A 27,233-nucleotide genomic window follows, 5' to 3' on the forward strand; every position below is an offset into this window, starting at 1 on the left:
AGCAGCCACTGACAGTGAGGTTGGTCTGACGAGAGAGCAGTCACTGACACTGAGGTTGGTCTGAGGAGAGAGCAGTCACTGACAGCGAGGTTGGTCTGTGGAGAGAGCAGTCACTGACAGTGAGGTTGGCCCGGGGAGAGAGAAGTCCCTGACAGCGAGGTTGGTCTGAGGAGAGAGCAGTCACTGACAGTGAGGTTGGCCCGAGGAGAGAGCAGTCACTGACAGCGAGGTTGTTCCGAGGAGAGAGCAGTCATTGACAGTGAGGTTGGCCCCAGGAAAGAGCAGTCACTGACAGTGAAGTTCGCCAGAGGAGAGAGCAGTCACTGACAGTTAGGTTGGTCTGAGGAGAGAGCAGTCACTGACAGTGAGGTTGGTCTGAGGAGAGAGCAGTAACTGATAGTGAGGTTGGCCCGAGGAGAGAGCAGTCACTGACAGTGAGGTTGGTCTGAGGAGAGAGCAGTCACTGACAGCGAGGTTGGTCTGAGGACAGAGCAGTCACTGACAGTGAGGTTCGTCTGAGGAGTCAGGAGTCACTGACAGCGAGGTTGGCCCGAGGAGAGAGCAGTCACTGACAGTGAGGTTGGCCCGAGAAGAGAGCAGTCACTGACAGTGTGGTTGGCCCGAGGAGAGAGCAGTCACTGACAGCGAGGTTGGCCCGAGGACAGAGCAGTCACTGACAGCGAGGTTGGTCTGAGGAGAGAGCAGTCACTGACAGAGAGGTTGGTCTGAGGAGAGTTCAGTCACTGACAGTGAGGTTGGCCCGAGGAGAGAGCAGTCACTGACAGCGAGGTTGGCCCGAGGAGAGAGCAGTCACTGACAGCGAGTTTGGCCCGAGGAGAGAGCAGTCACTGACAGCGAGGTTGGTCCGAGGAGAGAGCGGTCACTGACAGCGAGGTTGGTCTGAGGAGAGAGCAGTCACTGACAGTGAGGTTGGCCCGAGGAGAGAGCAGTCACCGACAGTGAGGTTGGTCTGCGGAGAGAGCAGTCACTGACAGTGAGATTGGCCCGAGGAGAGAGCAGTCACTGACAGCGAGGTTGGCCCGAGGAGAGAGCAGTCACTGACAGCGAGTTTGGCCCGAGGAGAGAGCAGTCACTGACAGCGAGGTTGGTGTGAGGAGAGAGCAGTCCCTGACAGCGAGGTTGGTCTGCGGAGAGAGCAGTCACTGACAGTGAGGTTGGCTCGAGGAGAGAGCAGTCACTGACAGTGAGGTTGGCCCGAGGAGAGAGCAGTCACTGACAGTGAGGTTGGCCCGAGGAGAGAGCAGTCACTGACAGCGAGGTTGGTCTGAGGAGAGAGCAGTCACTGACAGTGAGGTTGGCCCGAGGAGAGAGCAGTCACTGACAGTGAGCTTGGCCCGAGGAGAGAGCAGTCACTGACAGCGAGGTTGGTGTGCGGAGAGAGCAGTCACTGACAGCGAGGATGGTCTGAGGAGTCAGGAGTCACTGACAGTGAGGTTGGTCTGAGGAGTCAGGAGGCACTGACAGCGAAGTTGGCCCGAGGAGAGAGCAGTCACTGACAGTGAGGTTGGCCCGAGGAGAGAGCAGTCACTGACAGTGAGGTTGGCCCGGGGAGAGAGCAGTCACTGACAGTGAGTTTGGCCCGAGGAGAGAGCAGTCACTGACAGTGAGGTTGGTCTGCAGAGAGAGCAGTCACTGTCAGTGAGGTTGGCCCGGGGAGAGAGCAGTCACTGACAGCGAGGTTGGCCCGAGGAGAGAGCAGTCACTGACAGTGAGGTTGGTCTGAGGAGACAGCAGTCACTGACAGCGAGGTTGGCCCGAGGAGAGAGCAGTCACTGACAGTGAGGTTGGCCCGAGGAGAGAGAAGTCACTGACAGTGAGATTGGTCTGAGGAGAGAGCAGTCACTGACAGTGAGGTTGTCCCGAGGAGAGAGCAGTCACTGACAGTGAGGTTGTCCCGAGGAGAAAGCAGTCATTGACAGTGAGGTTGGCCCGAGGAGAGAGCAGTCACTGACAGTGAGTTTGGTCTGAGGAGAGAGCAGTCACCGACAGTGAGGTTGGTCTGCGGAGAGAGCAGTCACTGACAGCGAGGTTGTCCCGAGGAGAGAGCAGTCACTGACAGTGAGGTTGTCCCGAGGAGAAAGCAGTCACTGACAGTGAGGTTGGCCCGAGGAGAGAGCAGTCACTGACAGCGAGGTTGGCCCGAGGAGACAGCAGTCAGTGACAGTGTGGATGGCCTGAGGAGAGAGCAGTCCCTGACAGCGAGGTTGGTCTGAAGAGAGAGCAGTCACTGACAGTGAGGTTGGTCTGAGGAGAGAGCAGTCACTGAGAGCGAGGTTGGCCCGAGGACAGAGCAGTCACTGACAGTGAGGTTGGTCTGAGGAGAGAGCAGTCACTGACAGTGAGGTTGGCCCGAGGAGAGAGCAGTCACTGACAGTGAGGTTGGCCCGAGGAGAGAGCAGTCACTGACAGTGAGGTTGGTCTGAGGAGAGAGCAGTCACTGACAGTGAGGTTGGCCCGAGGAGAGAGCAGTCACTGACAGTGAGGTTGGTCTGAGGAGAGAGCAGTCACTGACAGTGAGGTTGGCCCGAGGAGAGAGCAGTCACTGACAGCGAGGTTGGTCTGAGGAGTCAGGAGTCACTGACAGTGAGGTTGGTCTGAGGACAGAGCAGTCGCTGACAGTGAGGTTGGCCCGAGGAGAGAGCAGTCACTGACAGTGAGATTGGCCCGAGGAGAGAGCAGTCACTGACAGCGAGGTTGGCCCGAGGAGCGAGCAGTCACTGACAGCGAGGTTGGTCTGAGAAGAGAGCAGTCACTGACAGTGAGGTTGGTCTGAGGAGAGAGCAGTCACTGACAGCGTGGTTGGCCTGAGGCGAGAGCAGTCACTGACAGTGAGGTTGGTCTGAGGAGAGAGCAGTCACTGACAGTGACATTGGCCCGAGGAGAGAGCAGTCACTGACAGCGAGGTTGGTCCGAGGAGAGAGCAGTCACCGACAGTGAGGTTGTCCCGAGGAGACAGCGGTCACTGACAGCGAGGTTGGCCCGAGGAGAGAGCAGTCACTGACAGTGAGGTTGGTCTGAGGAGAGAGCAGCCACTGACAGCGAGGTTGGCCCGAGGAGAGAGCAGTCACTGACAGCGAGCTTGGCCCGAGGAGAGAGCAGTCACTGACAGCGAGGTTGGCCCGAGGAGAGAGCAGTCACTGACAGTGAGGTTGGTCTGAGGAGAGAGCAGTCACTGAGAGCGAGGTTGGCCCGAGAAGAGAGCAGTCACTGACAGCGAGGTTGGCCCGAGGAGAGAGCAGTCACTGACAGCGAGGTTGGCCCAGGAGAGAGCAGTCACCGACACTGAGGTTGTCCCGAGGAGACAGCAGTCACTGACAGCGAGGTTGGTCTGAGGAGAGAGCAGTCACCGACAGTAAGGTTGGCCCGAGGAGAGAGCAGTCACTGACAGCGAGGTTGGCCCGAGGAGAGAGCAGTCACTGACAGTGAGGTTGGTCTGAGGAGACAGCAGTCACTGACAGCGAGGTTGGCCCGAGGAGAGAGCAGTCACTGACAGTGAGGTTGGCCCGAGAAGAGAGCAGTCACTGACAGCGAGGTTGGCCCGAGGAGAGAGCAGTCACTGACAGTGAGGTTGGTCTGAGGAGAGAGCAGTCACCAACAGTGGGGTTGTCCCGAGGAGAGAGCAGTCACTGACAGTGAGGTTGGTCGGAGGAGAGAGCAGTCACTGACAGCGAGGTTGGTCTGAGGAGAGAGCAGTCACTGACAGCGAGGTTGGTCTGAGGAGAGAGCAGTCACTGACAGTGAGGTTGGTCTGAGGAGAGAGCAGTCACTGACAGTGAGGTTGGTCTGAGGAGAGAGCAGTCACTGACAGCGAGGTTGGCCCGAGGAGAGAGCAGTCACTGACAGTGAGGTTTGTCTGAGGAGAGAGCAGTCACTGACAGCGAGGTTGGCACGAGGAGAGAGCAGTCACCGACAGCGAGGTTGGTCTGAGGAGAGAGCAGTCACTGACAGTGAGGTTGGCCCGAGGAGAGAGCAGTCACTGACAGTGAGTTTGTCCCGAGGAGAGAGCAGTCACTGACAGCGAGGTTGGCCCGAGGAGAGAGCAGTCACCGACAGCGAGGTTGGTCTGAGGACAGAGCAGTCACTGACAGTGAGGTTGGTCTGAGGAGAGAGCAGTCCCTGACAGCGAGGTTGTCCCGAGGAGAGAGCAGTCACTGACAGCGAGGTTGGCCCGAGGGGAGAGCAGTCACTGATAGTGAGGTTGGCCTGAGGAGAGAGCAGTCACTGATAGTGAGGTTGGCCCGAGGAGAGAGCAGTCACTGACAGCGAGGTTGACCCGAGGAGACAGCAGTCACTGACAGTGAGGTTGGCCCGAGGAGAGAGCAGTCACTGATAGTGAGGTTGGCCCGAGGAGAGAGCAGTCACTGACAGTGAGGTTGGTCTGAGGAGACAGCAGTCACTGACAGCGAGGTTGGCCCGAGGAGAGAGCAGTCACTGACAGTGAGGTTGGCCCGAGGAGAGAGAAGTCACTGACAGTGAGATTGGTCTGAGGAGAGAGCAGTCACTGACAGTGAGGTTGTCCCGAGGAGAGAGCAGTCACTGACAGTGAGGTTGTCCCGAGGAGAAAGCAGTCATTGACAGTGAGGTTGGCCCGAGGAGAGAGCAGTCACTGACAGCGAGGTTGGCCCGAGGAGAGAGCAGTCACTGACAGCGAGGTTGGTCTGAGGAGAGAGCAGTCACTGACAGTGAGGTTGGTCTGAGGAGAGAGCAGTCCCTGACAGCGAGGTTGGTCTGAGGAGAGAGCAGTCACTGACAGCGAGGTTGGCCCGAGAAGAGAGCAGTCACTGACAGCGAGGTTGGCCCGAGGAGAGAGCAGTCACTGACAGTGAGGTTGGTCTGAGGAGAGAGCAGTCACCAACAGTGAGGTTGTCCCGAGGAGAGAGCAGTCACTGACAGTGAGGTTGGTCGGAGGAGAGAGCAGTCACTGACAGCGAGGTTGGTCTGAGGAGAGAGCAGTCACTGACAGCGAGGTTGGTCTGAGGAGAGAGCAGTCACTGACAGTGAGGTTGGCCGAGGACAGAGCAGTCTCTGACAGTGAGGTTGGCCCGAGGAGAGAGCAGTCACTGATAGTGAGGTTGGCCCGAGGAGAGAGCAGTCACTGACAGCGAGGTTGGCCCGAGGAGAGAGCAGTCACTGACAGTGAGGTTGGCCTGAGGAGAGAGCAGTCCCTGACAGCGAGGTTGGCCCGAGGAGAGAGCAGTCACTGACAGCGAGGTTGGCCCGAGGAGAGAGCAGTCACTGACAGTGAGGTTGGCCCGAGGAGACAGCAGTCACTGATAGTGAGGTTGGCCCGAGGAGAGAGCAGTCACTGATAGTGAGGTTGGCCCGAGGAGAGAGCAGTCACTGACAGCGAGGTTGACCCGAGGAGACAGCAGTTACTGACAGTGAGGTTGGCCCGAGGAGAGAGCAGTCACTGAGAGCGAGGTTGGCCCGAGGAGAGAGCAGTCACTGACAGCGAGGTTGGCCCGAGGAGAGAGCAGTCACTGATAGTGAGGTTGGCCCGAGGAGAGAGCAGTCACTGACAGTGAGGTTGGTCTGAGGAGAGAGCAGTCACTGACAGCGAGGTTGGCCCGAGGAGAGAGCAGTCACTGACAGCGAGGTTGGCCCGAGGAGAGAGCAGTCACTGACAGTGAGGTTGGTCTGAGGAGAGAGCAGTCACTGACAGTGAGGTTGGCCCGAGGAGAGAGCAGTCACTGACGGTGAGGTTGGTCTGAGGAGAGAGCAGTCACTGACAGCGAGGTTGGCCCGAGGAGAGAGCAGTCACTGACAGCGAGGTTGGCCTGAGGAGTCAGGAGTCACTGACAGTGAGGTTGGCTTACGCCAGAGAGGTGAGGATGCACTGCCCTTTACCCAGATGACATATCTGAAGTTCGAGTCAGACAAAATGATCCTACCCTCTCACTGCACACATGTCCATTGTCTCACAGCATCTCCCATCAGATGAGGCCAGGCCATCTGGAGTCATTCACCCCACGTGTCAAGAGACCACATCGGAGGAGAGCTTCATAAAGACCACCATTGAGGCATCACAACCATTACCCCCACCTTCCACCAGTGCAGAGACATACACAGTCACCTTGTTGGGCGACATTAGTGGCAGGCCTCTGGGCACAATCTGGTGAGCATCACACAGTTGCTGATGCACATCAGGTGGAGGCAGGAACATCCAAGGAAGTCAGCAGTCAGAGGTCTCCTGGATCCCAGGATTCAACTGAGTCCCAGTCAGATGCAGAGGACAAGGTTCTCCCAGAACTGATGCAGCTGAAAGGATATTTACGAGGGGATTCAATGACATTCCAGCAACTGCATAGCCGATGGGAGGAGTCCCAAAGGTTTTGGACGCAGGAGATGGTGCCGACAATGTGTGACATTGAGGCCAACACTGCTCGGGTGGCAACTACAGTGGAAAGCGTGGAAGACGACATCCACGTCTTGGGTGGCATGGCTTAGTCTGTAACGACCATGGCTGTGGGCCCCCACATGTCCCAGTATTGAGGGACATGTCCCAGATGCAGGTTGATGTTACTGAGGCACTCCAGAGCATGGCCCAGTCACTGAGGTTGTCAACACCATGGTATGGACAATGGGGAGCTGCCAGGACTGGCAGAGCCAGATGACTCAGAGGCCTCTGGAGATCACTCCAGCTGTCCCATCATCCATGGAGTCCCCCGGGGCCCTAAGGGTACCGTGAAGGAAGAGGAACTGCTGGATGCTAACCCGGGGCCTGCCAGCAAGGAGACGGCGGCGGTCTCCAGTTCTTCTGAATACCCCCGTCACACCAGCGCATCCCAAGGGCAGTGGGCAGAACTTGTTGGCACGGTGACACCTGTGACACCGGTAAGTCAGCCTGGGCCCTCCAGCTCCAGGCCCTCCAGATAACGTCCGCCAAGGTCATCAAAGGCTACAGGGCGCAGAAAGCAGCAGGCTGCCTCCACCTCTGATGTGCATCCTGGGGACACACCTAGAGATAGCAGTAGACCACGCAAGATCAAGAAGAGTGAGGAGCACTGGGGGGGGGGGGGGGTCACTATCTGTAGCTGGGGGGAATGGAAATGTAAAATATTCACTCTTAAAACATGTAACACCTGATACATGTGAAGCCTCTGTCATGTTAATCTTCACAGCGGGTCTGCCTGCACCCCCACCCCCTGTTGCCCTCTGCTCCCCCCACCATCTGACCCTGTGCTCAGTGGTCCAAGATTAAAAGCCCCTGATGCAGACCCAGTTCAGAGGATGGGTGTGAGCGCGATGTCAGCAGAATGACAGGAGTCAGACTTTGAGGAAAACCAGAGCTTTCCTCACAGCAAGTTATCATCACTCTCCTGCCTTGTATGGGGACCCTCTGACTGTGCCAACACAGGCTCATCACCCTGGGGTGATGTTACATAGGCCCTTGGAGAGTGGAATAAGGTGGTCAGGGATGGGGTGTTGTGATGGGGAGGGGGTGGGGAATGGGGGAGGGGAAAATGAGGGAGATTGGCAGGGAAGGAGGGAAATGGGGGTGGGGGGGAAGAGGGATTGGGGAGGAAGGAGGTGAAATGGGCAAGGAGGGAAATGAGGGGATTGGGGAGGGGGAGGATTGGGGGAAGGAGGGAGTTGGGGGAGGGAAATGGTAGGGGAGGGAGGGAAATGGGGTGCAGGGTTGAACTGACAGACAGCCTTGCCCTATGAGAATTTGCTGATGATGAAGGCCTAGCTGATCCTCCAGGCATGTCGGACCCTTGCCGCTGCCGCCTGTCCCCCATCTTCCGACTCCTCCTCGGGCTCACCTTTCAGCCCTTAATGGTCCTCCACCTGCTCCTCAGACGCGGCCTCGTGCTCCTCCGGCATGTCGCCCCACTGCTGTTCCAGATTGTGGAGGGCACAGTCGATCACCATAAAGCAGGCTACTTTCTGGGGGGTGTACTGCAGGGTGCCACCAGAACTGTCCAGGCATTGGCATTTTCAGCACCCCAATGACAGCACGGGTGGAAACATGGGCCCCATTATAACGGGTCTCCGCATCGGTTTGAGGCATCCACACTGGCATAATCAGCCATGATCTCAGCGGGAATCCCTTATCCCCCAAGAGCCAACCCGTCATCCTGGGGTGGTCCTCAAAGACACCAGTGATCTCCGAGTACCCAAGGATGTAGCTGTCATGCACGCTCCCTGGGTAGCGGGCACACATGTGCACGATATGAAGTGGGTGGTCGCACATAGTATGAACATTCAGGGAGTGGAACCCCTTCCTTTTAATAAAGGGCACTCCCTGATGCCCCGGTAGGACGACATGTGTGCCATCGATGGCCCGCTGGACCTTGGGCATCCCGGTGATGGTGGCAAAATCTGCAGCCCTGGCAGCTTGGATGGCCTGGTACAGCTCAGAAGTGATAAACTCTGATGCCCGGGCATACAGGGCATCCATCACCTGCTGGATGCACCTGTGGGCTACAGATTGTGAAATGCCACACAGGTCCCCGCTCGTGCCCTGGAATTCACCAGAGCCATAAATATTCAGGGCTGTGGTGCCCATGAGCGGGTGTCGTCCTCCACCAGGGGGGGCCAAGTCGGTGAGGACATGGCACAGATGCCGCACTGTCTTTCTCCTGAGACAGAGTTTTGTAGCACATGTATTCTGTCAGCTCATTGAATGACCAGCAACACCTTGGGTCATCACTGGCCTCCCCTTCTGGGTCCCTCCTCGGCCTGCTGGTGGCCGGGTTTTCAGGGTGTGCAGCTGCCTTTTTTGATTCCTGGCTACCTCGGCTGCCACAAGCACAGGGAGGGCAGCCGCTATGGGATTGGCACCAGCAACCATTTTTGTATCTGTGATGATTTGTTAGGGCTTCCATCACAGGATCCTCAAATCCCTCAAACCTCCCCACTCTTGCGTGTCCCGCCTTCTCTCAGAGTGCCATCCAGCGAGCCAGTTGTGCTGGAAAACCTTGCTCTGCACACTCACCCCCAGCCACGCCAGGAGCCCCTAGACCCCTGATCTCTGCTGGGAACATTAGGGAGACCGTGCTCGGGCGCCCTCCCCTGATCCGTGCACTTATCCTTTGGCCGCGAAAGAACCCTCAGTAGTGAAGCCCAGCTCTTTAGTGTTTGATTGTTGGCAGCTTCCTGTATGGTGTTGATGCTCCTCGAGTTCAGGTACACTGTTCAGGCATCAAAGTTTGCTTGACATGCAGTGCCCTAATCATGCTCTGAGACATGGCATGTGTGCCCTCGAGGAGGCACTTGAACACTTCAGTCCCCTGACCAAGCTCATGCCCCCTAAGAGGTGGCCCCCTTCCCCTGCCCCCAGAGCACTGGGGCAGCAACTCCGGTGCCCTTGAGCTGCATGCCAGAAAATGGAAATGGCTCGTCACCTCCCCACCTCCCCACAGAAGCCACTGTGCCATCTTCACATTTTTGAAAAGGATTACTTTTTTTTAAAAAAATATTTTATTGAAAATTTTTGGTCAACCATCACAGTACATTGTGTATCCTTTACACAAAAATATAACCGTATAAATAACAATGACCTGTTTTATAAACAAAAAATAAATAATATATAACAAAAACTAAAACTAAATGGCAACTGCCTTGTCTCAGATAAACACTCTCAAAATATGATTTAACAGTCCAATATATAATTATTTATAGCAACGACCTATACATATTATACATATATATTAACAACCCTGAGAGTCCTTCTGGTTCCTTCCCCCCCCCCTCCCCCCCTGGGCTGCTGCTGCTACCTTCTTCTTTTCCATTCCCTCTATCTTTCTGTGAGGTATTCGACGAACGGTTGCCACCGCCTGGTGAACCCTTGAGCCGATCCCCTTAGGACGAACTTAATCCGTTCCAGCTTTATAAACCCTGCCATGTCATTTATCCAGGTCTCCGCACCCGGGGGCTTGGCTTCCTTCCACATCAACAGTATCCTGCGCCGGGCTACTAGGGACGCAAAGGCCAAAACATCGGCCACTCTCGCCTCCTGTACTCCCGGCTCTTGTGCAACCCCAAATATAGCCAACCCCCAGCTTGGTTCGACCTGGACCCCCACTACTTTCGAAAGCACCTTTGTCACCCCCACCCAGAACCCCTGTAGTGCTGGACATGCCCAGAACGTGTAGCTGACTGGGAGCAGGGTCGGAGGGCGGAGATCTAGTTAGTCCACAGGGCAGCTATATTCTGTCAGGTCAGAGGGGATGGAGGCTAGGCCAGTTACATGCTCCTCCTGTAGGATGTGGGTGGTGAGGGATACCACCGGTGTCCCCGCTGACTATACCTGCGGGAAGTGCACCCAACTTCAGCTCCTCAAAGACCGTGTTAGGGAACTGGAGCTAAAGCTGGATGAACTTCGGATCATCCGGGAGGCAGAGGGGGTGATTGAGAAGAGTTACAGGGAGGTAACCACACCCAAGGTACAGGACAAGAATAGCTGGGTTACAGTCAGGGGGAAAAAAACAAACAGGCAGGAAGTGCAGGGATCCCTCGTGGCCGTTCCCCTTCAAAACAAGTATACCGTTTTGGATGCTGTTGGGGGGGATGACCTACCGGGGGAAGGCCCTAGCGGCCAGGTCTCTGGCACTGAGTCTGGCTCTGGGGCTCAGAAGGGAAGGGGGGAGAATAGAAAAGCAATAGTTGTAGGAGATTCAATGGTTAGGGGAATAGATAGGAGATTCTGTGGTCGCGAGCGAGACTCCCGGAAGGTATGTTGCCTCCCGGGTGCCAGGGCCAGGGATGTCTCGGATCATGTCTTCAGGATCCTTAAGGGGGAGCAGCCAGAAGTCGTGGTGCACATTGGTACCAACGACATAGGTAGGAAAAGGGGTGTGGAGGTAATAAACAAGTTTAGGGAGTTAGGCTGGAAGTTAAAAGCCAGGACAGACAGAGTTGTCATCTCTGGTTTGTTGCCGGTGCCACGTGATAGCGAGGCTAGGAATAGGGAGAGAGTGCAGTTGAACACGTGGCTGCAGGAATGGTGTAAGAGGGAGGGCTTCAGGTATTTGGATAATTGGAGCGCATTCTGAGGAAGGTGGGACCTGTACAAGCAGGACGGGTTGCATCTGAACCAGAGGGGCACCAATATCCTGGGAGGGAGGTTTTCTAGTACTCTTCGGGAGGGTTTAAACTAATTTGGCAGGAGAATGGGAACCGGATTTGTAGTCCAGCAACTAAGGTAGCCGATAATCAGGACGCCAAAGCGAGTAATGAGGCAGTGGGGAAGGGAACACTGACAAAGGAGAGTACTTGCAGGCACGGAGATGGGTTGAAGTGTGTATACTTCAACGCAAGAAGCATCAGGAATAAGGTGGGTGAACTTAAGGCATGGATCGGTTCTTGGGACTACGATGTGGTGGCCAGCACGGAAACTTGGATAGAAGAGGGGCAGAAATGGTTGTTGGAGGTCCCTGGTTATGGATGTTTCAATAAGATTAGGGAGGGTGGTAAAAGAGGTGGGTGGGTGGCATTATTAATTAGAGATAGTATAACAGCTGCAGAAAGGCAGTTCGAGGAGTATCACCCTATTGAGGTAGTATGGGTTGAAGTCAGAAATAGGAAAGGAGCAGTCACCTTATTAGGAGTTTTCTATAGGCCCCCCAATAGTAGCAGAGATGTGGAGGAACAGATTGGGAAACAGATTTTGGAAAGGTGCAGAAGTCATAGGGTAGTAGTCATGGGCGACTTTAACTTCCCAAATATTGAGTGGAGGCTCATTAGATCAAATAGTTTGGATGGGGTGGTGTTTGTGCAGTGTGTCCAGGAAGCTTTTCTAACACAGTATGTAGATTGTCCGACCAGAGGAGGGGCAATATTGGATTTAGTACTGGGTAATGAGCCAGGGCAAGTGATAGATTTGTTAGTGGGGGAGCATTTTGGAGATAGTGACCACAATTCTGTGACTTTCACTTTAGTAATGGAGAGGGATAGGTACGTGCAACAGGGCAAGGTTTACAATTGGGGGAAGGGTAAATACGATGTTGTCAGACAAGAATTGTAGTGCATAAGTTGGGAACATAGGCTGGCAGGGAAGGACACAAGTGAAATGTGGAACTTGTTCAAGGAACAGGTGCTACGTGTCCTTGATATGTATGTCCCTGTCAGGCAGGGAAGAGATGGTCGAGTGAGGGAACCATGGTTGACAAGAGAGGTTGAATGTCTTGTTAAGAGGAAAAAGGTGACTTATGTAAGGCTGAGGAAACAAGGTTGAGACAGGGCATTGGAGGGATACAAGATAGCCAGGAGGGAACTGAAGAAAGGGATTAGGAGAGCTAAGAGAGGGCATGAACAATCTTTGGCGGGTAGGATCGAGGAAAACCCCAAGGCCTTTTACACATATGTGAGAAATATGAGAATGACTAGAGCGAGGGTAGGTCCGATCAAGGACAGTAGTGGGAGATTGTGTATTGAGTCTGAAGAGATAGGAGAGGTCTTGAACGAGTACTTTTCTTCTGTATTTACAAATGAGAGGGGCGATATTGTTGGAGAGGACAGTGTGAAACAGATTGGTAAGCTCGAGGAAATACTTGTTAGGAAGGAAGATGTGTTGGGCATTTTGAAAAACTTGAGGATAGACAAGTCCCCCGGGCCTGACGGGATATATCCAAGGATTCTATGGGAAGCAAGAGATGAAATTGCAGAGCCGTTGGCAATGATCTTTTCGTCCTCACTGTCAACAGGGGTGATACCAGGGGATTGGAGAGTGGTGAATGTCGTGCCCCTGTTCAAAAAAGGGACTAGGGATAACCCTGGGAATTACAGGCCAGTTAGTCTTACTTCGGTGGTAGGCAAAGTCATGGAAAGGGTACTGAAGGATAGGATTTCTGAGCATCTGGAAAGACACTGCTTGATTAGGGATAGTCAGCACGGATTTGTGAGGGGTAGGTCTTGCCTTACAAATCTTATTGAATTCTTTGAGGAGGTGACCAAGCATGTGGATGAAGGTAAAGCAGTGGATGTAGTGTACATGGATTTTAGTAAGGCATTTGATAAAGTTCCCCATGGTAGGCTTATGCAGAAAGTAAGGAGGCATGGGATAGTGGGAAATTTGGCCAGTTGGATAACAAACTGGCTAACCGATAGAAGTCAGAGAGTGGTGGTGGATGGCAAATATTCAGCATGGATCCCAGTTACCAGTGGCGTACCGCAGGGATCAGTTCTGGGTCCTCTGCTGTTTGTGATTTTCATTAATGACTTGGATGAGGGAGTTGAAGGGTGGGTCAGTAAATTTGCAGACGATACGAAGATTGGTGGAGTTGTGGATAGTAAGGAGGGCTGTTGTCGGCTGCAAAGAGACATAGATAGGATGCAGAGCTGGGCTGAGAAGTGGCAGATGGAGTTTAACCCTGAAAAGTGTGAGGTTGTCCATTTTGGAAGGACAAATATGAATGCGGAATACAGGGTTAACGGTAGAGTTCTTGGCAATGTGGAGGAGCAGAGAGATCTTGGGGTCTATGTTCATACATCTTTGAAAGTTGCCACTCAAGTGGATAGAGCTGTGAAGAAGACCTATGGTGTGCTCGAATTCATTAACAGAGGGATTGAATTTAAGAGCCGTGAGGTGATGATGCAGCTGTACAAAACTTTGGTAAGGCCACATTTGGAGTACTGTGTACAGTTCTGGTCGCCTCATTTTAGGAAGGATGTGGAAGCTTTGGAAAAGGTGCAAAGAAGATTTACCAGGATGTTGCCTGGAATGGAGAGTAGGTCTTACGAGGAAAGGTTGAGGGTGCTAGGCCTTTTCTCATTAGAACGGAGAAGGATGAGGGGCGACTTGATAGAGGTTTATAAGATGATCAGGGGAATAGATAGAGTAGACAGTCAGAGACTTTTTCCCCGGGTGGAACAAACCATTACAAGGGGACATAAATTTAAGGTGAAAGGTGGAAGATATAGGAGGGATATCAGAGGTAGGTTCTTTACCCAGAGAGTAGTGGGGGCATGGAATGCACTGCCTGTGGAAGTAGTTGAGTCGGAAACATTAGGGACCTTCAAGCAGCTATTGGATAGGTACATGGATTACAGTAAAATGATAGTGTAGATTTATTTGTTCTCAAGGGCAGCACGGTAGCATTGTGGATAGCACAATGCTTCACAGCTCCAGGGTCCCAGGTTCGATTCCGGCTTGGGTCACTGTCTGTGCGGAGTCTGCACATTCTCCCCGTGTCTGCGTGGGTTTCCTCCGGGTGCTCCGGTTTCCTCCCACAGTCCAAAGATGTGCGGATTAGGTGAATTGGCCAATGATAAATTGTCCTTAATGTCCAAATTGCCCTTGGTGTTGGGTGGAAGTGTTAAGTTTGGGTAGGGTGCTCTTTCCAAGAGCCGGTGCAGACTCAAGGGGCCGAGTGGCCTCCTTCTGCACTGTAAATTCAATGATAATCTATGATTAATCTAGGACAAAGGTTCGGCACAACATCGTGGGCCGAAGGGCCTGTTGTGTGCTGTATTTTTCTATGTTCTATGTTGGTGTGATTCGCTGGGCTTCTCGAGCATCTCGCACACCTATCCTCTACCCCCAAAAATTTACTGAGCCGTGCTCCAGTCATATGCGCCCTGTGTAACACCTTAAATTGAATCAGGCTTAGCCTGGCACACGAGGACGATGAGTTTACCCTACTTAAGGCATCCGCCCACAGCCCCTCCTCAATCTCCTCCCCCAGCTCTTCTTCCCATTTCCCTTTCAGCTCATCTACCATAATCTCCCCCTCGTCCCTCATTTCCCTATATATATCTGACACCTTACCGTCCCCCACCCATGTCTTTGAGATCACTCTGTCCTGCACCTCATTCGTCGGGAGCTGCGGGAATTCCCTCACCTGTTGCCTCGCAAAAGCCCTCAGTTGCATATACCGGAATGCATTCCCTTGGGGCAACCCATATTTCTGGGTCAGCGCTCCCAGACTTGCGAACTTCCCATCCACAAACAGATCTTTCAGTTGCGTTACTCCTGCTCTTTGCCATATTCCAAATCCCCCATCCATTCTCCCCGGGGCAAACCTATGGTTATTTCTTATCGGGGACCCCACCAAGGCTCCCGTCTTTCCCCTATGCCGTCTCCACTGTCCCCAAATTTTCAAAGTCGCCACCACCACCGGGCTTGTGGTGTATTTCTTCGGTGAGAACGGCAATGGGGCCGTCACCATAGCTTGTAGGCTAGTCCCCCTACAGGACGCCCTCTCCAATCTCTTCCACGCCGCTCCCTCCTCTTCTCCCATCCACTTACTCACCATTGAGATATTGGCGGCCCAGTAGTACTCACTTAGGCTCGGTAGTGCCAGCCCCCCCTATCCCTGCTACGCTGTAAGAATCCCTTCCTCACTCTCGGGGTCTTCCCGGCCCACACAAAACTCATGATACTCTTTTCGATCCTTTTGAAAAAAAGCCTTCGTGATCACCACCGGGAGGCACTGAAACACAAAGAGGAATCTCGGGAGGACTACCATTTTAACCGCCTGCACCCTCCCTGCCAGTGACAGGGATACCATGTCCCATCTCTTGAAGTCCTCCTCCATTTGTTCCACCAATCGCGTTAAATTTAACCAATGCAATGTACCCCAATTCTTGGCTATCTGGATCCCCAAGTAACAAAAGTCCCTTGTTACCTTCCTCAGCGGAAAGTCCTCTATTTCTCTGCTCTGCTCCCCTGGATGCACCACAAACAACTCACTTTTCCCCATGTTCAGTTTATATCCTGAGAATTCTCCAAACTCCCGAAGTGTCCTCATTATCTCTGGCATCCCCTCCGCCGGGTCCGCTACATATAACAACAAATCATCCGCATACAGAGATACCCGGTGTTCTTCTCCTCCTCTAAGTACTCCCCTCCACTTCTTGGAACCCCTCAATGCTATTGCCAGGGGCTCAATCGCCAGTGCAAACAATAATGGGGACAGAGGGCATCCCTGCCTTGTCCCTCTATGGAGCCGAAAGTATGCAGATCCCCGTCCATTCGTGACCACACTCGCCACTGGGGCCCTATACAACAGCTGCACCCATCCAACATATTCATCTCCAAAACCAAATCTCCTCAGCACCTCCCACAGATAATCCCACTCCACTCTATCAAATGCTTTCTCGGCATCCATCGCCACCACTATCTCCGCTTCCCCCTCTGGTGGGGGCATCATCATTACCCCTAGCAGCCTCCGTATATTCGTATTCAGCTGTCTCCCCTTCACAAACCCAGTTTGGTCCTCATGGACCACCCTCGGGACACAATCCTCTATCCTCATTGCCATTACCTTGGCCAGAATCTTAGCGTCTACATTTAGGAGGGAAATAGGTCTATAGGACCCGCATTGCGGCGGGTCCTTTTCCTTCTTTAGGAGAAGCGATATCGTTGCCTCAGACATAGTCGGGGGCAGCTGTCCCCTTTCCTTTGCCTCATTTAAGGTCCTCATCAGTAGCGGGGCGAGCAAGTCCACATATTTCCTGTAAAATTCAACTGGGAATCCATCCGGTCCCGGAGCCTTCCCCGCCTGCATGCTCCTAATTCCTTTCACTACTTCCTCTATTTCAATCTGTGCTCCCAGTCCCACCCTTTCCTGCTCCTCCACCTTGGGAAATTCCAGCCGGTCCAGAAAGCCCATCATTCTCTCCCTCCCATCCGGCGGTTGAGCTTCGTATAATTTTTTATAAAATGCCTTGAACACTCCATTCACTCTCTCCGCTCCCCGCTCCATCTCTCCTTCCTCATCCCTCACTCCCCCTATTTCCCTCGCTGCTCCCCTTTTCCTCAATTGGTGGGCCAGCAACCTGCTCGCCTTCTCCCCATATTCGTACTGTACACCCTGTGCCTTCCTCCACTGTGCCTCTGCAGTACCCGTTGTCAGCAGGTCAAATTCTACGTGTAGCCTTTGCCTTTCCCTGTACAGTCCCTCCTCCGGTGCCTCCGCATATTGCCTGTCCACCCTCAGAAGTTCTTGCAGCAACCGCTCCCGTTCCCTACTCTCCTGCTTTCCTTTATGTACCCTTATTGATATCAGCTCCCCTCTAACCATTGCCTTCAGCGCCTCCCAGACCACTCCCACCTGGACCTACCCGTTATCATTGAGTTCCAAGTACTTTTCAATGCACCCCCTCACCCTTAGACGCACCCCCTCATCTGCCATTAGTCCCATGTCCATTCTCCAGGGTGGGCACCCTTCTGTTTCCTCCCCTATCTCCAAGTCCACCCAAGGTGGAGCGTGATCCGAAATGGCTATAGCCGTATACTCCGTTCCCCTCACCTTCGGGATCAACGCTCTTCCCAAAACAAAAAAGTCTATTCGCGAATAGACTTTGTGGACATAGGAGAAAAACAAAAACTCCTTATTCCTAGGTCTGCTAAATCTCCACGGGTCTACTCCTCCCATCTGCTCCATAAAATCTTTAAGCACCTTGGCTGCTGCCGGCCTCCTTCCAGTCCTGGACCTCGACCTGTCCAGCCCTGGTTCCAACACCGTATTGAAATCTCCCCCCATTACCAACTTTCCCACCTCTAGGTCCGGGATGCGTCCTAGCATACGCCTCATAAAATTGGCATCATCCCAGTTCGGGGCGTATACGTTTACCAAAACCACCGTCCACCCCTGTAGTTTGCCACTCACCATCACGTATCTGCCCCCGTTATCCGCCGCTATAGTCTTTGCCTCAAACATTACCCGCTTCCCCACTAATATAGCCACCCCCCTGTTTTTCGCATCTAGCCCCGAATGGAACACCTGCCCCACCCATCCTTTGCGTAGCCTAATCTGGTCTATCAGTTTCAGGTGCGTTTCCTGTAACATAACCACGTCTGCCTTAAGTTTCTTAAGGTGTGCGAGTACCCGTGCCCTCTTTATCGGCCCGTTCAGCCCTCTCACGTTCCACGTGATCAGCCGGGTTGGGGGGCTTTTTACCCCCCCCCCCTTGTCGATTAGCCATCCCCTTTTTTCAGCTCCTCACCCGGTTCCCACGCAGCTGTGTCCCCCCCAGGCGGTGCCCCCCCGCCCATTCCACCCCATACCAGCTCCCCCCTCTCCCCAGCAGCAGCAGCCCAATAGTTCCCCCCTCCCACCCCCCCTCTCACCCCCCCCCCCCGCTAGATCCCCCACTAGCGTAGTTACACCCCCCATGTTGCTCCCAGAAGTCAGCAAACTCTGGCCGACCTCGGCTTCCCCCCGTGACCTCGGCTCGCACCGTGCGACGCCCCCTCCTTCCTGCTTCCCTATTCCCGCCTTGATTATCATAGCGCGGGAACCGAGCCCGCGCTTCCCCCTTGGCCCCGCCCCCAATGGTCAACGCCCCATCTCCTCCACCTCCTTTCCTCCCCCCACCACCACCTGTGGAAGAGAGAAAAGTTACCACATCGCAGGATTAATAACATAAAACTCCTCTTTCCCCCCTTTTTACCCCCCTCTTCGCTCTCCATACTCGCCCCACCACTTTGTTTCAAACGTTCTTTTTTTTTAATAACCCGCTCATTCCAATTTTTCTTCCACGATAAAAGTCCACGCCTCATCCGCCGTCTCAAAGTAGTGGTGCCTCCCTTGATATGTGACCCACAGTCTTGCCGGTTGCAGCATTCCGAATTTTATCTTCTTTTTGTGAAGCACCGCCTTGGCCCGATTAAAGCTCGCCCTCCTTCTCGCCACCTCCGCACTCCAGTCTTGGTATACGCGGATCACCGCGTTCTCCCACTTACTGCTCCGAGTTTTCTTTGCCCATCTAAGGACCATCTCTTTGTCCTTAAAACGGAGGAATCTCACCACTATGGCTCTGGGAATTTCTCCTGCTCTCGGTCCTCGCGCCATCACTCGGTATGCTCCCTCCACCTCCAGCGGACCCGCCGGGGCCTCCGCTCCCATTAACGAGTGCAGCATCGTGCTCACATATGCCCCGACGTCCGCTCCCTCCGCACCTTCAGGAAGACCAAGAATCCTTAGGTTGTTCCTCCTCGCGTTGTTCTCCAGCGCCTCCAGCCTTTCCACACATCGTTTATGGTGTGCCTCGTGCATCTCCGTCTTCACCACCAGGCCCTGTATGTCGTCCTCATTCTCGGCAGCCTTTGCCTTCACGACCCGAAGCTCTCGCTCCTGGGTCTTTTGCTCCTCCTTTAGCCCTTCGATCGCCTGTAATATCGGGGCCAACAGCTCCGTCTTCATTTCCTTTTTGAGTTCTTCCACGCAGCGTTTCAAAAACTCGTGTTGTTCAGGGCCCCATATTAAACTGCCACCTTCCGACGCCATCTTGGTTTTTGCTTGCCTTCCTTGCCGCTGCTCTAAAGGATCCACCGCAATCCGGCCACCTTCCTCTCCTTTTTTCATCCGTATCCAGGGGGGATTCCCTTCTGGTTCACCGCACAGTACTTTTAGCCGTTAAAATTGCCGTTGGGGCTCTTATTAAGAGCCCAAAAGTCCGTTCCACTGGGAGCTGCAGAAACGTGCGACTCAGCTGGTCATCGCCGCACCCGGAAGTCTTGAAAAGGATTACTAAACGGCGCCCGTGTGATTTCTCGCTGGGGAGTTGGGTAATTGCCCTTGGCCGCTGCATTCGACTTCAGTCTCATGCATGAGATTGAAATTAATGCAAATGTGGGTTAATGATATTTTCATCACCTTTGGGCGAGATCCAGAAACTCGCCAGTGAGAGCAGGCCGGGTGAATTACAAATTGACTCGCACCCGGCGCGAATCTCAATTTTGGCCTTTCCCACTATCGACTCGGCTTTTTATAAATTTATTGTATAGAACTGTTTTCACTAAAAACAGTTCTACAACCCAGTGGGGTTTTTCCAACTCCCCAGTTTTAGGGCTTCCTCGGAGATTTCTTGATATTAACAAATAGTATCAGACCCGGCCAACCACGCCCACATGTTCTGGTCTTGCCCCAGACTTGCGGGGTACTGGACAGCCTTCTTCGAGGCAATGTCCAAAGTGGTGGTGTGAGGGAGGAGCCATGCCCGAAAGTGGCGGTCTTCGGTGTATCAGACCAGCCAGGTCTGTTCCTGGGGAGGAGGGCGGACGTCCTTGCCTTTGCCTCCCTGATCGCCCGCCGTACAATCCTGTTCGGCTGGCGGTCAGCAGCACCACACAAAGCTGCAGACCGGCTGTCCGACCTCTCAGAATCTCTCCAAATGGAGAAAATCAAATTTGCCATCCGAGAGTCAGACGACGGCTTCCACAGAATGTGGGAGCCATTCACACAATTGTTCTGGGACCTGTTTGTGGCCAATGAACACAGCAGAAGAATAGCCAGGTAGCCAAGAATCAGGGGAAAGTAGCCGAGGCGAGGGAGAGAGGGATAGACCGGGGGGGGGATAGCAGCTAAACGTAAGAGAAAATAAAGGCGAACCACAGGAGAGGGGAGGGGGGGGAAGAGGGCAGGAGGGGGGAAGAGGGAGGAGACAGGGAACAATAGAGGGGAACCAGTGAGGTGGGGGGAGGCAAGGGAATGACAGCCGGAAGGAGGGCACGGGAAACAATAACAAACTTGGCATCTCCAGGAACAGAGAACAATGAAAATCCGGGCAAATGACGGGATGAGCGGCTGAAGCGGAGGTGAACGCGAGACGACAACGGCAGCGAAATCCGTCCGGGAGAAGCAAGTGACACCAACACCAGATCCATTCGCGTATTGCCCTCTGTATTTGTTTCCCCGGTGTCCAAATGTATATGTCCCCCCCCCCCCCCCCACCCCCCATAAACAGATGCCCACTTATGTGCTAAAAACAATATTGCTAATTGTACAGAGCTGCTGTTGTTGAGCTAGCACCAAATAACCTACCAGTCATTTTATTCTAACTTTTTTGTTGTTGTTTGTTTTGTTTTTTGTGTGTGTTCCCTTCTCTTCTATGTATGTATATATATGTATATGTATTCTATTTTGTGTACATAACGGTAAATATACTTTGTTCAAAAACCCAATAAAAAAACATTTATAAAAAAACAAGTAGTATCAGTGCTAGAAAAGTTTCCATATGATGCATTGTGGTAACAGTGTATTGCTATCGTGTGAATGGCTGAGAGTTCAACCTGGCTGAGTGCAGTCATGGTTTCTGTTCAGGGTCGTCGCCAGGACTGTTTCGGGAACATTTTTGGATTTTAAATGGGTGAACTGTGAGAAGAGCATTTGACGTTTCCACCTTAGCTGTGAAAAGCCAAGCAGTTTTCATCCAGCACAAAGTCTTTGAGACCAACACTTGCAGTGTGGCTGACGTTTTAAGCAAAATTAAAATCTCCACATCTTCGTATTCACACATAACAGAATTTGGACAATTAATGTGTTTTGAAGTCTTTTGTGATCACACATTTTAACAAGTGACGTTGCATTTCACCTGACCGTTCAAAGTGGCTGTAAACATTTCTATCTGGCAGGATGGAGAGAATCCGGACAAAACAGGAGAAGCACAGGAGTGGAAGGAATCCCAATGACCCCAGTGAAAAGGAAGCAGAAGAAGGTATGATATAAGATGTAGAAATACTGAATAAAATAAATGTTGCACAAAAGGTTGAAGAAATTATGAGAGGACTGGATGCAGTAGGCAGGGAGAAACTATTCCCATTAATGGAAGGACCGTGAACCAATTTAAGTAGAATGGTTAAAGAACCAATAGCAACATGAGGAAAAGCATCATTATGCAATTTGTTGTTAGGATCTGGAATGCACTACCGACAAGTGTGGTAGAGGCAGATTCAATCATGGTTTTTAAAAGGAAATTGGATAATTATCTGAAGAGAAAACATTTGCAGGACTAAGGGGATAGTAGTAGGATTGGGGCTAGCTGAGTTGCTCTTATAGAGAGCTGACACAGACATGATGGACTGAATGGCCTCCTGTCCTGTACCATTCAATGATCCAATGAAAGTTTAGTCATTAAATAAGATATAGGGGAATCCCAATATTTATAGAAAAAGGTGCAATTATCTTTTATGCTGTTCTGACATAACTGGATGTTGGGTACATTGTGCACCATCTTGCATAATCCACGAATGGTATCTGTCCTTGCATTGTAATTTGAGTGCATTGAAAACTGTTCTCCGTACATTCAGTCAGTGGTTAGAGTGAGGGTTTTATTTGCTAAATATGTTGGTGTTGATTGTGGTGGAAAGTTTGTAGCTTGTGCTTGAAGACTTGGAGTACAAGCTTGGAGAAGTTTACAAAATGGTGCGATGACAGTTCTCTTAAACTGAATGAAATGAGACAAAATAACAAGTTATATAGATTTGGGGTAAAAATCAATTAATGTTGTTCTTGTGAAGATTCATGATGTGGATGCTGAAATAGTTACTAACTACAAGTATCTAGATATCAAAGAAATGGTAAATTGAATTGGAGGGAACAATGAATAGATGTTGGATGAACTGGCAATGCTAAATTGCCCCTTAGTGTCTAAATATGTGCAGGTTAGGTAGGGTTCCGGATAGGGTGGGGGATGGGCCTAGGTAGAGTGCCCTTTCAGATGGTTGGTGCAGGCTCTTGGGCCGAATGGCCTCTTTCTGCACTGTAAGGATTCTATCGAGGGACACAGACGATGATAAGATACTACAATCGTGAAACTCTTCTAATATGGCTGCAGTTGAGAGTACTATCTTATTTAGACATGCCGCATGGTATTGTTGTCTCAGCAAAGATCATTTAACAAGGCAGGAAGGGTATCTGATGAACCGATTTTTCTTGACAAAATCTGTGCTCCAAGAATTGTGATGAAAGAAAAGAGTGCCATGCATAATCGCCCCTTTCTTCAGTATTACAGCCGGATGCATTCAGGTAAATGTCTGCAATCCTTTAGATGCAGGGCAAGTCTGTTACTGAACTAATTTCTGCCCTTCTCTATAAGAACCTTTTAGCAGTGGTTTGATAAGTGGATGAGGATAAACTCTCAGGGTGAGACTCACTGCGTGACTATCTTAAAGTATTGGAATAGTTTTTAAACACATATTTTAATTAAAATTAGATCTCTGTGATAGGGTAATTATCTTTTGTTTATTGTTATCATTCAGTTATACGTAATTTTTTCATGAACGAACAATAAACCCAAAATACATTGCTGTATGAACAATAAAGTGCAATTGTATTGAATTTAATTTGCTAATCAGGGTCATCTCATGTCTGTAATGTAATATTGAAGCAAGAAACCCATGGAATGCGCATATTTTTGATGAATATTTGCAACACGGTGAAGGGAAAAAATACCTGAGTGCTTCTGTAGTGAGATCTGTACCTGAGTGCTTCTGTAGGTATTTACCCTCTTACTCTAACCATGCTATTGAAGTGCATAGATATTATTACACCATGGTGAATGTTAGCAGATAATAGATTTATTGATGTTGCGTTTGATATTGTAAAGAATTTATTTTTGTTGTTTTCATAGTGTTATGGGCGAGGCGTTTTCAGAACCCCAAAATGTATCATGGAGTTCAACTAACCTCTCCCTTTAATGTATTTGTTGCTTTTCCTAGCACACAGCTTGTTCCCTAGGTGTGGGATTACAATTATGGACATGTGGGTTTTTAAACACAAAACACTGTTTATTCCATGAACTCAACTTAACATCTTAAATAAACATTGGATCTCTTAACACCCCTTACTTCAAACTTAGAAAATATTGCAACAGTAAATAATTCCTCAAAATGTTCCTTCAAACTTCCGAGAGACTTAATACCTTTAAACAGAATCACATCAGGTTAAAGGCTTTACTATTATGAGTTTAAATCACCCAAATGATCCAGAGATAGTCTTTCATGGCAGAGATCCAGCTCACTGCAAACACAGACACTCCCCAAGCTCTTTTCAAACTGCAAAACTAAACTGCAAAAATGGCTGACCTGAGCTCAGCCCCATCCACTCTCTGACATCACTGTTTTCTTAAAGGTACATTGCTTAAACATCCATGTCTTAAAGGTACTCTCACATGACAATAGTCATTCTAAAATGGCTTAAGTTAATTAAGGTAACTTCTCAATAGTAATTTGTGATAATTGTTATCCTTATGCTGTATGTACTTATCAATCTAAATGTTGCCATTAATATCCTACCCTGCATAAAAATATAACTCCACATACTGAACAGTACAGAAATAATAACGGTAAAGTCGCCTTAGTCCCAGATGACCATAGGCTGCTTTCCCCTTTGAGTGGTGATTTAACCTGAGGATCACCACACCTCAGGTGAGGGACAAGGTTGAGAAGGCTAGGGTCTTCATGAATAACATCAGCCAGTACTGGAATTGAACCCACGTTGCTATCTTTGCTCTGCATCACCAACCAGCTGTCTAGCCAACTGAACTAAACCAGCAGAAATAATATAAACCGCACATCTACTTGACTTGGATATGTATCACCACTATTTCATTATTACCACATCAAAATCCTACCTAACAATATTCTAGAAACCATTTCAACACAGGGCCTGCTGTGTTACAAATAGGAGGACCCCCAAAACCTTCTCAAGGCTTCAGGTGTGCAATAAAAATGTGGCTATGTCAATATTGATCACACCCAAGAACAAATTAAAACAAAAATTAATTAAGACATGTTGTAGTCTGATGCGGATACTGACTCAGTCAATAATATAAGCTCTGCTGTAACATTGACATTCCTAACATTTTGCAAATTGTACACGAGTTGCTGCTGACAGCGACCTCCACAGCCGTACTTTATATAATTGCTTTGTTCTTATTTGAGATGTGAAACAGTAGAAGAACGACTCGCCAAATGGCCAGGCTATGATTTGGATATTTATCTTGGTGTGAAGCTGACGTATGCTCAATCTGTTTTGTTATCTCCAAAATTCAACCCACAATGTGAGGTAGGCAGTCTATGGACACCGCCTGACATTGTGAGCAACAATAAGCACTTTGTGGGGTCTGAGCTTTCAAAGAATCTTAAAAATGATTGGGCAGCAGAAACATTTTGAACCAACTGCCAATTTAATTGATGCCATGACATTTTTAAAAGAGTATTTGGATTAAAGTAAGAATGATTCAGATTTTACTGCTCATTTTTTACTCTCAACTTTGATATTCAGGGCCATTTTAAAATATTTTAAATAATATTTTTCCATCAGTTTTTTTTATTTAAATAGGAGGGAATGTTTCTTCTATTTTAGTTGATTGCAGAGGGCCCAGTGTAGTCCTGGCAGAAGTCACTTGGTCAAAGAGAAACTAGTTTCTGAATTTGGTATCTTCCTGTTCCATATGCCAAGTGCTATACCACATGGTTCATTCACTGAAGCGCAACCAAATGACTGGCAACCTGATTGGAACAATTTAATTCTAGTATGAAAAGGCAGATAAGTTATGTATCCAAATAATGATAGTTAGCGGGCAGAATGTTGCACTCCGTGCACAGTGTGCTGACTGGGGCGGAAAGCCACGTGTAGCTCTCCAGCTGCACAACCGGGTTTCCTCTCCAGATTCTCTGACACTCTCTGCAAAGAAAATCTGGAGTCATGCTGGTGGAGCAGGGCCTGAGAGAGCCAGCAATGCCAGCTGCACAGAGGGGAGTCGTGATCTGCGATATAGAACAATGGCCTCACCGTCCCCACAAGCACCGAAGCAACCCCCATCCAAGAAGCACCGGGTAACCCACACATAATGGAACCCCCCCCTGCTGGGGTTCCCCAAAGGGCCCGCCCCTGATACTGTGCCATACTGATAGGTTGTCTCTGCCAGGGTGTCCGGGTCAGTACTAGGGCACAGACTGGGCATGTCCCTCCCCCTCCAGGGATTATACTTACCTTTGTGTCCCAGGCAGGTTCCCCTCTACTGCTTTCCGTTTTTCAGTACCTGTTGTGGACCTCGTCAATGCAACATCACGTTGGCGAGGGGGGAATTTCTTACCTCAGGGGAAGCCCTTTAACTACATGTAAATGCTGTTTTTTTCACATGCAAGATGGAGGATTTGTTTACTATACTTTGAATTGTATTCTAGGTTTACATTGTCTAATGATTTAATCCTCCTTGGCTGTTTGTAACCTTGAGTAAAGAACAATAAATTATGTCAAGGTTAAGACAAAATAACTGATTTTAGCAAGATTTATTCTGAATGGCCTAGAACTGAGGTTTTGTAAAGATGATCATTTTCATATTGCCTGTTCATGTATCTCTATTTCTGGTTTGCCACCATTTTCTATTTGTCTATCTGCAAAACACCTGGTTTTAACATTAAAATACAATATAAATAACAGGTGTTATTGAGAGTGGTATCTTAGCAAGCCAATAATCAGGTCGTGGGTTGAAAAAAAAAGCAGTCAATGAAGTCCCACAGTTTACTAGAGGGTTCCGTATGCATTTCCGATTTAAATAAGGTATTATGTTAGGCTATCCTGCAGTTTCAATGTCTCAATTATTCTCCTTCAAAAAATAATCTGAAAACACATACCACTGTGGTGACGTTTCATTACTTTCTGGACATATTAACAGGTAAAATCTGCTGTTAGTTTGTTGAACCTGATTTGTTCACCTCTTCATTTCTCTTTTTTTACAGTGGTGCTATTGCATTATAGTTTTCATGTTCCCATTGTTTTTACACGTTTCCCTTCAAAATCTAATGGCTTCTATGCTGCTTGTTTGCACCTTTGTGTAATCTGATAATGCTTGAACTATGCCTTTTAATTTGAGCTAACATGGTTACATTAATACATATTAATATAGTTATTAATGCAGGTGGCGCAGGGAACATTAGCTTATGCTGGCCACTAGATGGATGAAGGGAGAGGTTATTAGAACACAGAATGCTTTACAAGGGCCAACCATGCAGAGACCGTTTGAATAGGGGTTTGAATAAGTACAATACCTGATGGATCTTTCACCTGAATTCTGTATTCTTCATTATGAGTAAGGATAAACAAAACCTTTCTTCCTGAGCGTGACCCATTTTAATTTTAGGTTTTTCATCGTTTATGATCTCAGGCTTTTTGTTAAACACTTGCTGAACTAAAGGAAACATAGATTGTATATCCTTTCAGATTAATACTTAATTTTTTTAGCTGCGGCTGAGATGGTGGGTTAACATGTTCCCAGTCTTTTGATAGTATTGGCTGTGAAGAGATGACTGAGACTTTATTGAGACTAGGAAGTGGAATTGAATCTGCCACCAATCCATGATGCTATCACAGAATTATTAGCACACAGAGGGAGGCCATTCGGCCCTTTGTGTCTGCACCGGCTCTCCAAATGAGTGTTATGATTTGGTGCCATTCTCCTGCCTTTTCCCTGTACCCTTGCACATTGTTTCTATTCTGTCTAATTGAATTTGCCTCCACTACACTTTCAGGCAGTGC

The 27,233-nt window shown here is 50.2% G+C and overlaps 1 protein-coding gene across 4 annotated transcripts in view; it reads left to right on the forward strand.

Moving 5' to 3' along the window:
- The window catches only part of piezo1 (piezo type mechanosensitive ion channel component 1 (Er blood group)), a 423,492-nt gene that overhangs the window by 307,214 nt on the left and 89,045 nt on the right, over positions 1-27,233 (forward strand). For all 4 annotated transcript variants that reach the window (XM_072518003.1, XM_072518005.1, XM_072518006.1 and 1 more), the window contains exon 30: positions 21,326-21,408. In XM_072518003.1, the coding sequence (XP_072374104.1) occupies positions 21,326-21,408 (83 nt within the window). The remainder of the gene's footprint in view (positions 1-21,325; positions 21,409-27,233) is intronic.

This window comes from Scyliorhinus torazame, chromosome 10 (genome assembly GCF_047496885.1).
Source record: "Scyliorhinus torazame isolate Kashiwa2021f chromosome 10, sScyTor2.1, whole genome shotgun sequence".
NCBI lineage: Eukaryota > Metazoa > Chordata > Chondrichthyes > Carcharhiniformes > Scyliorhinidae > Scyliorhinus > Scyliorhinus torazame.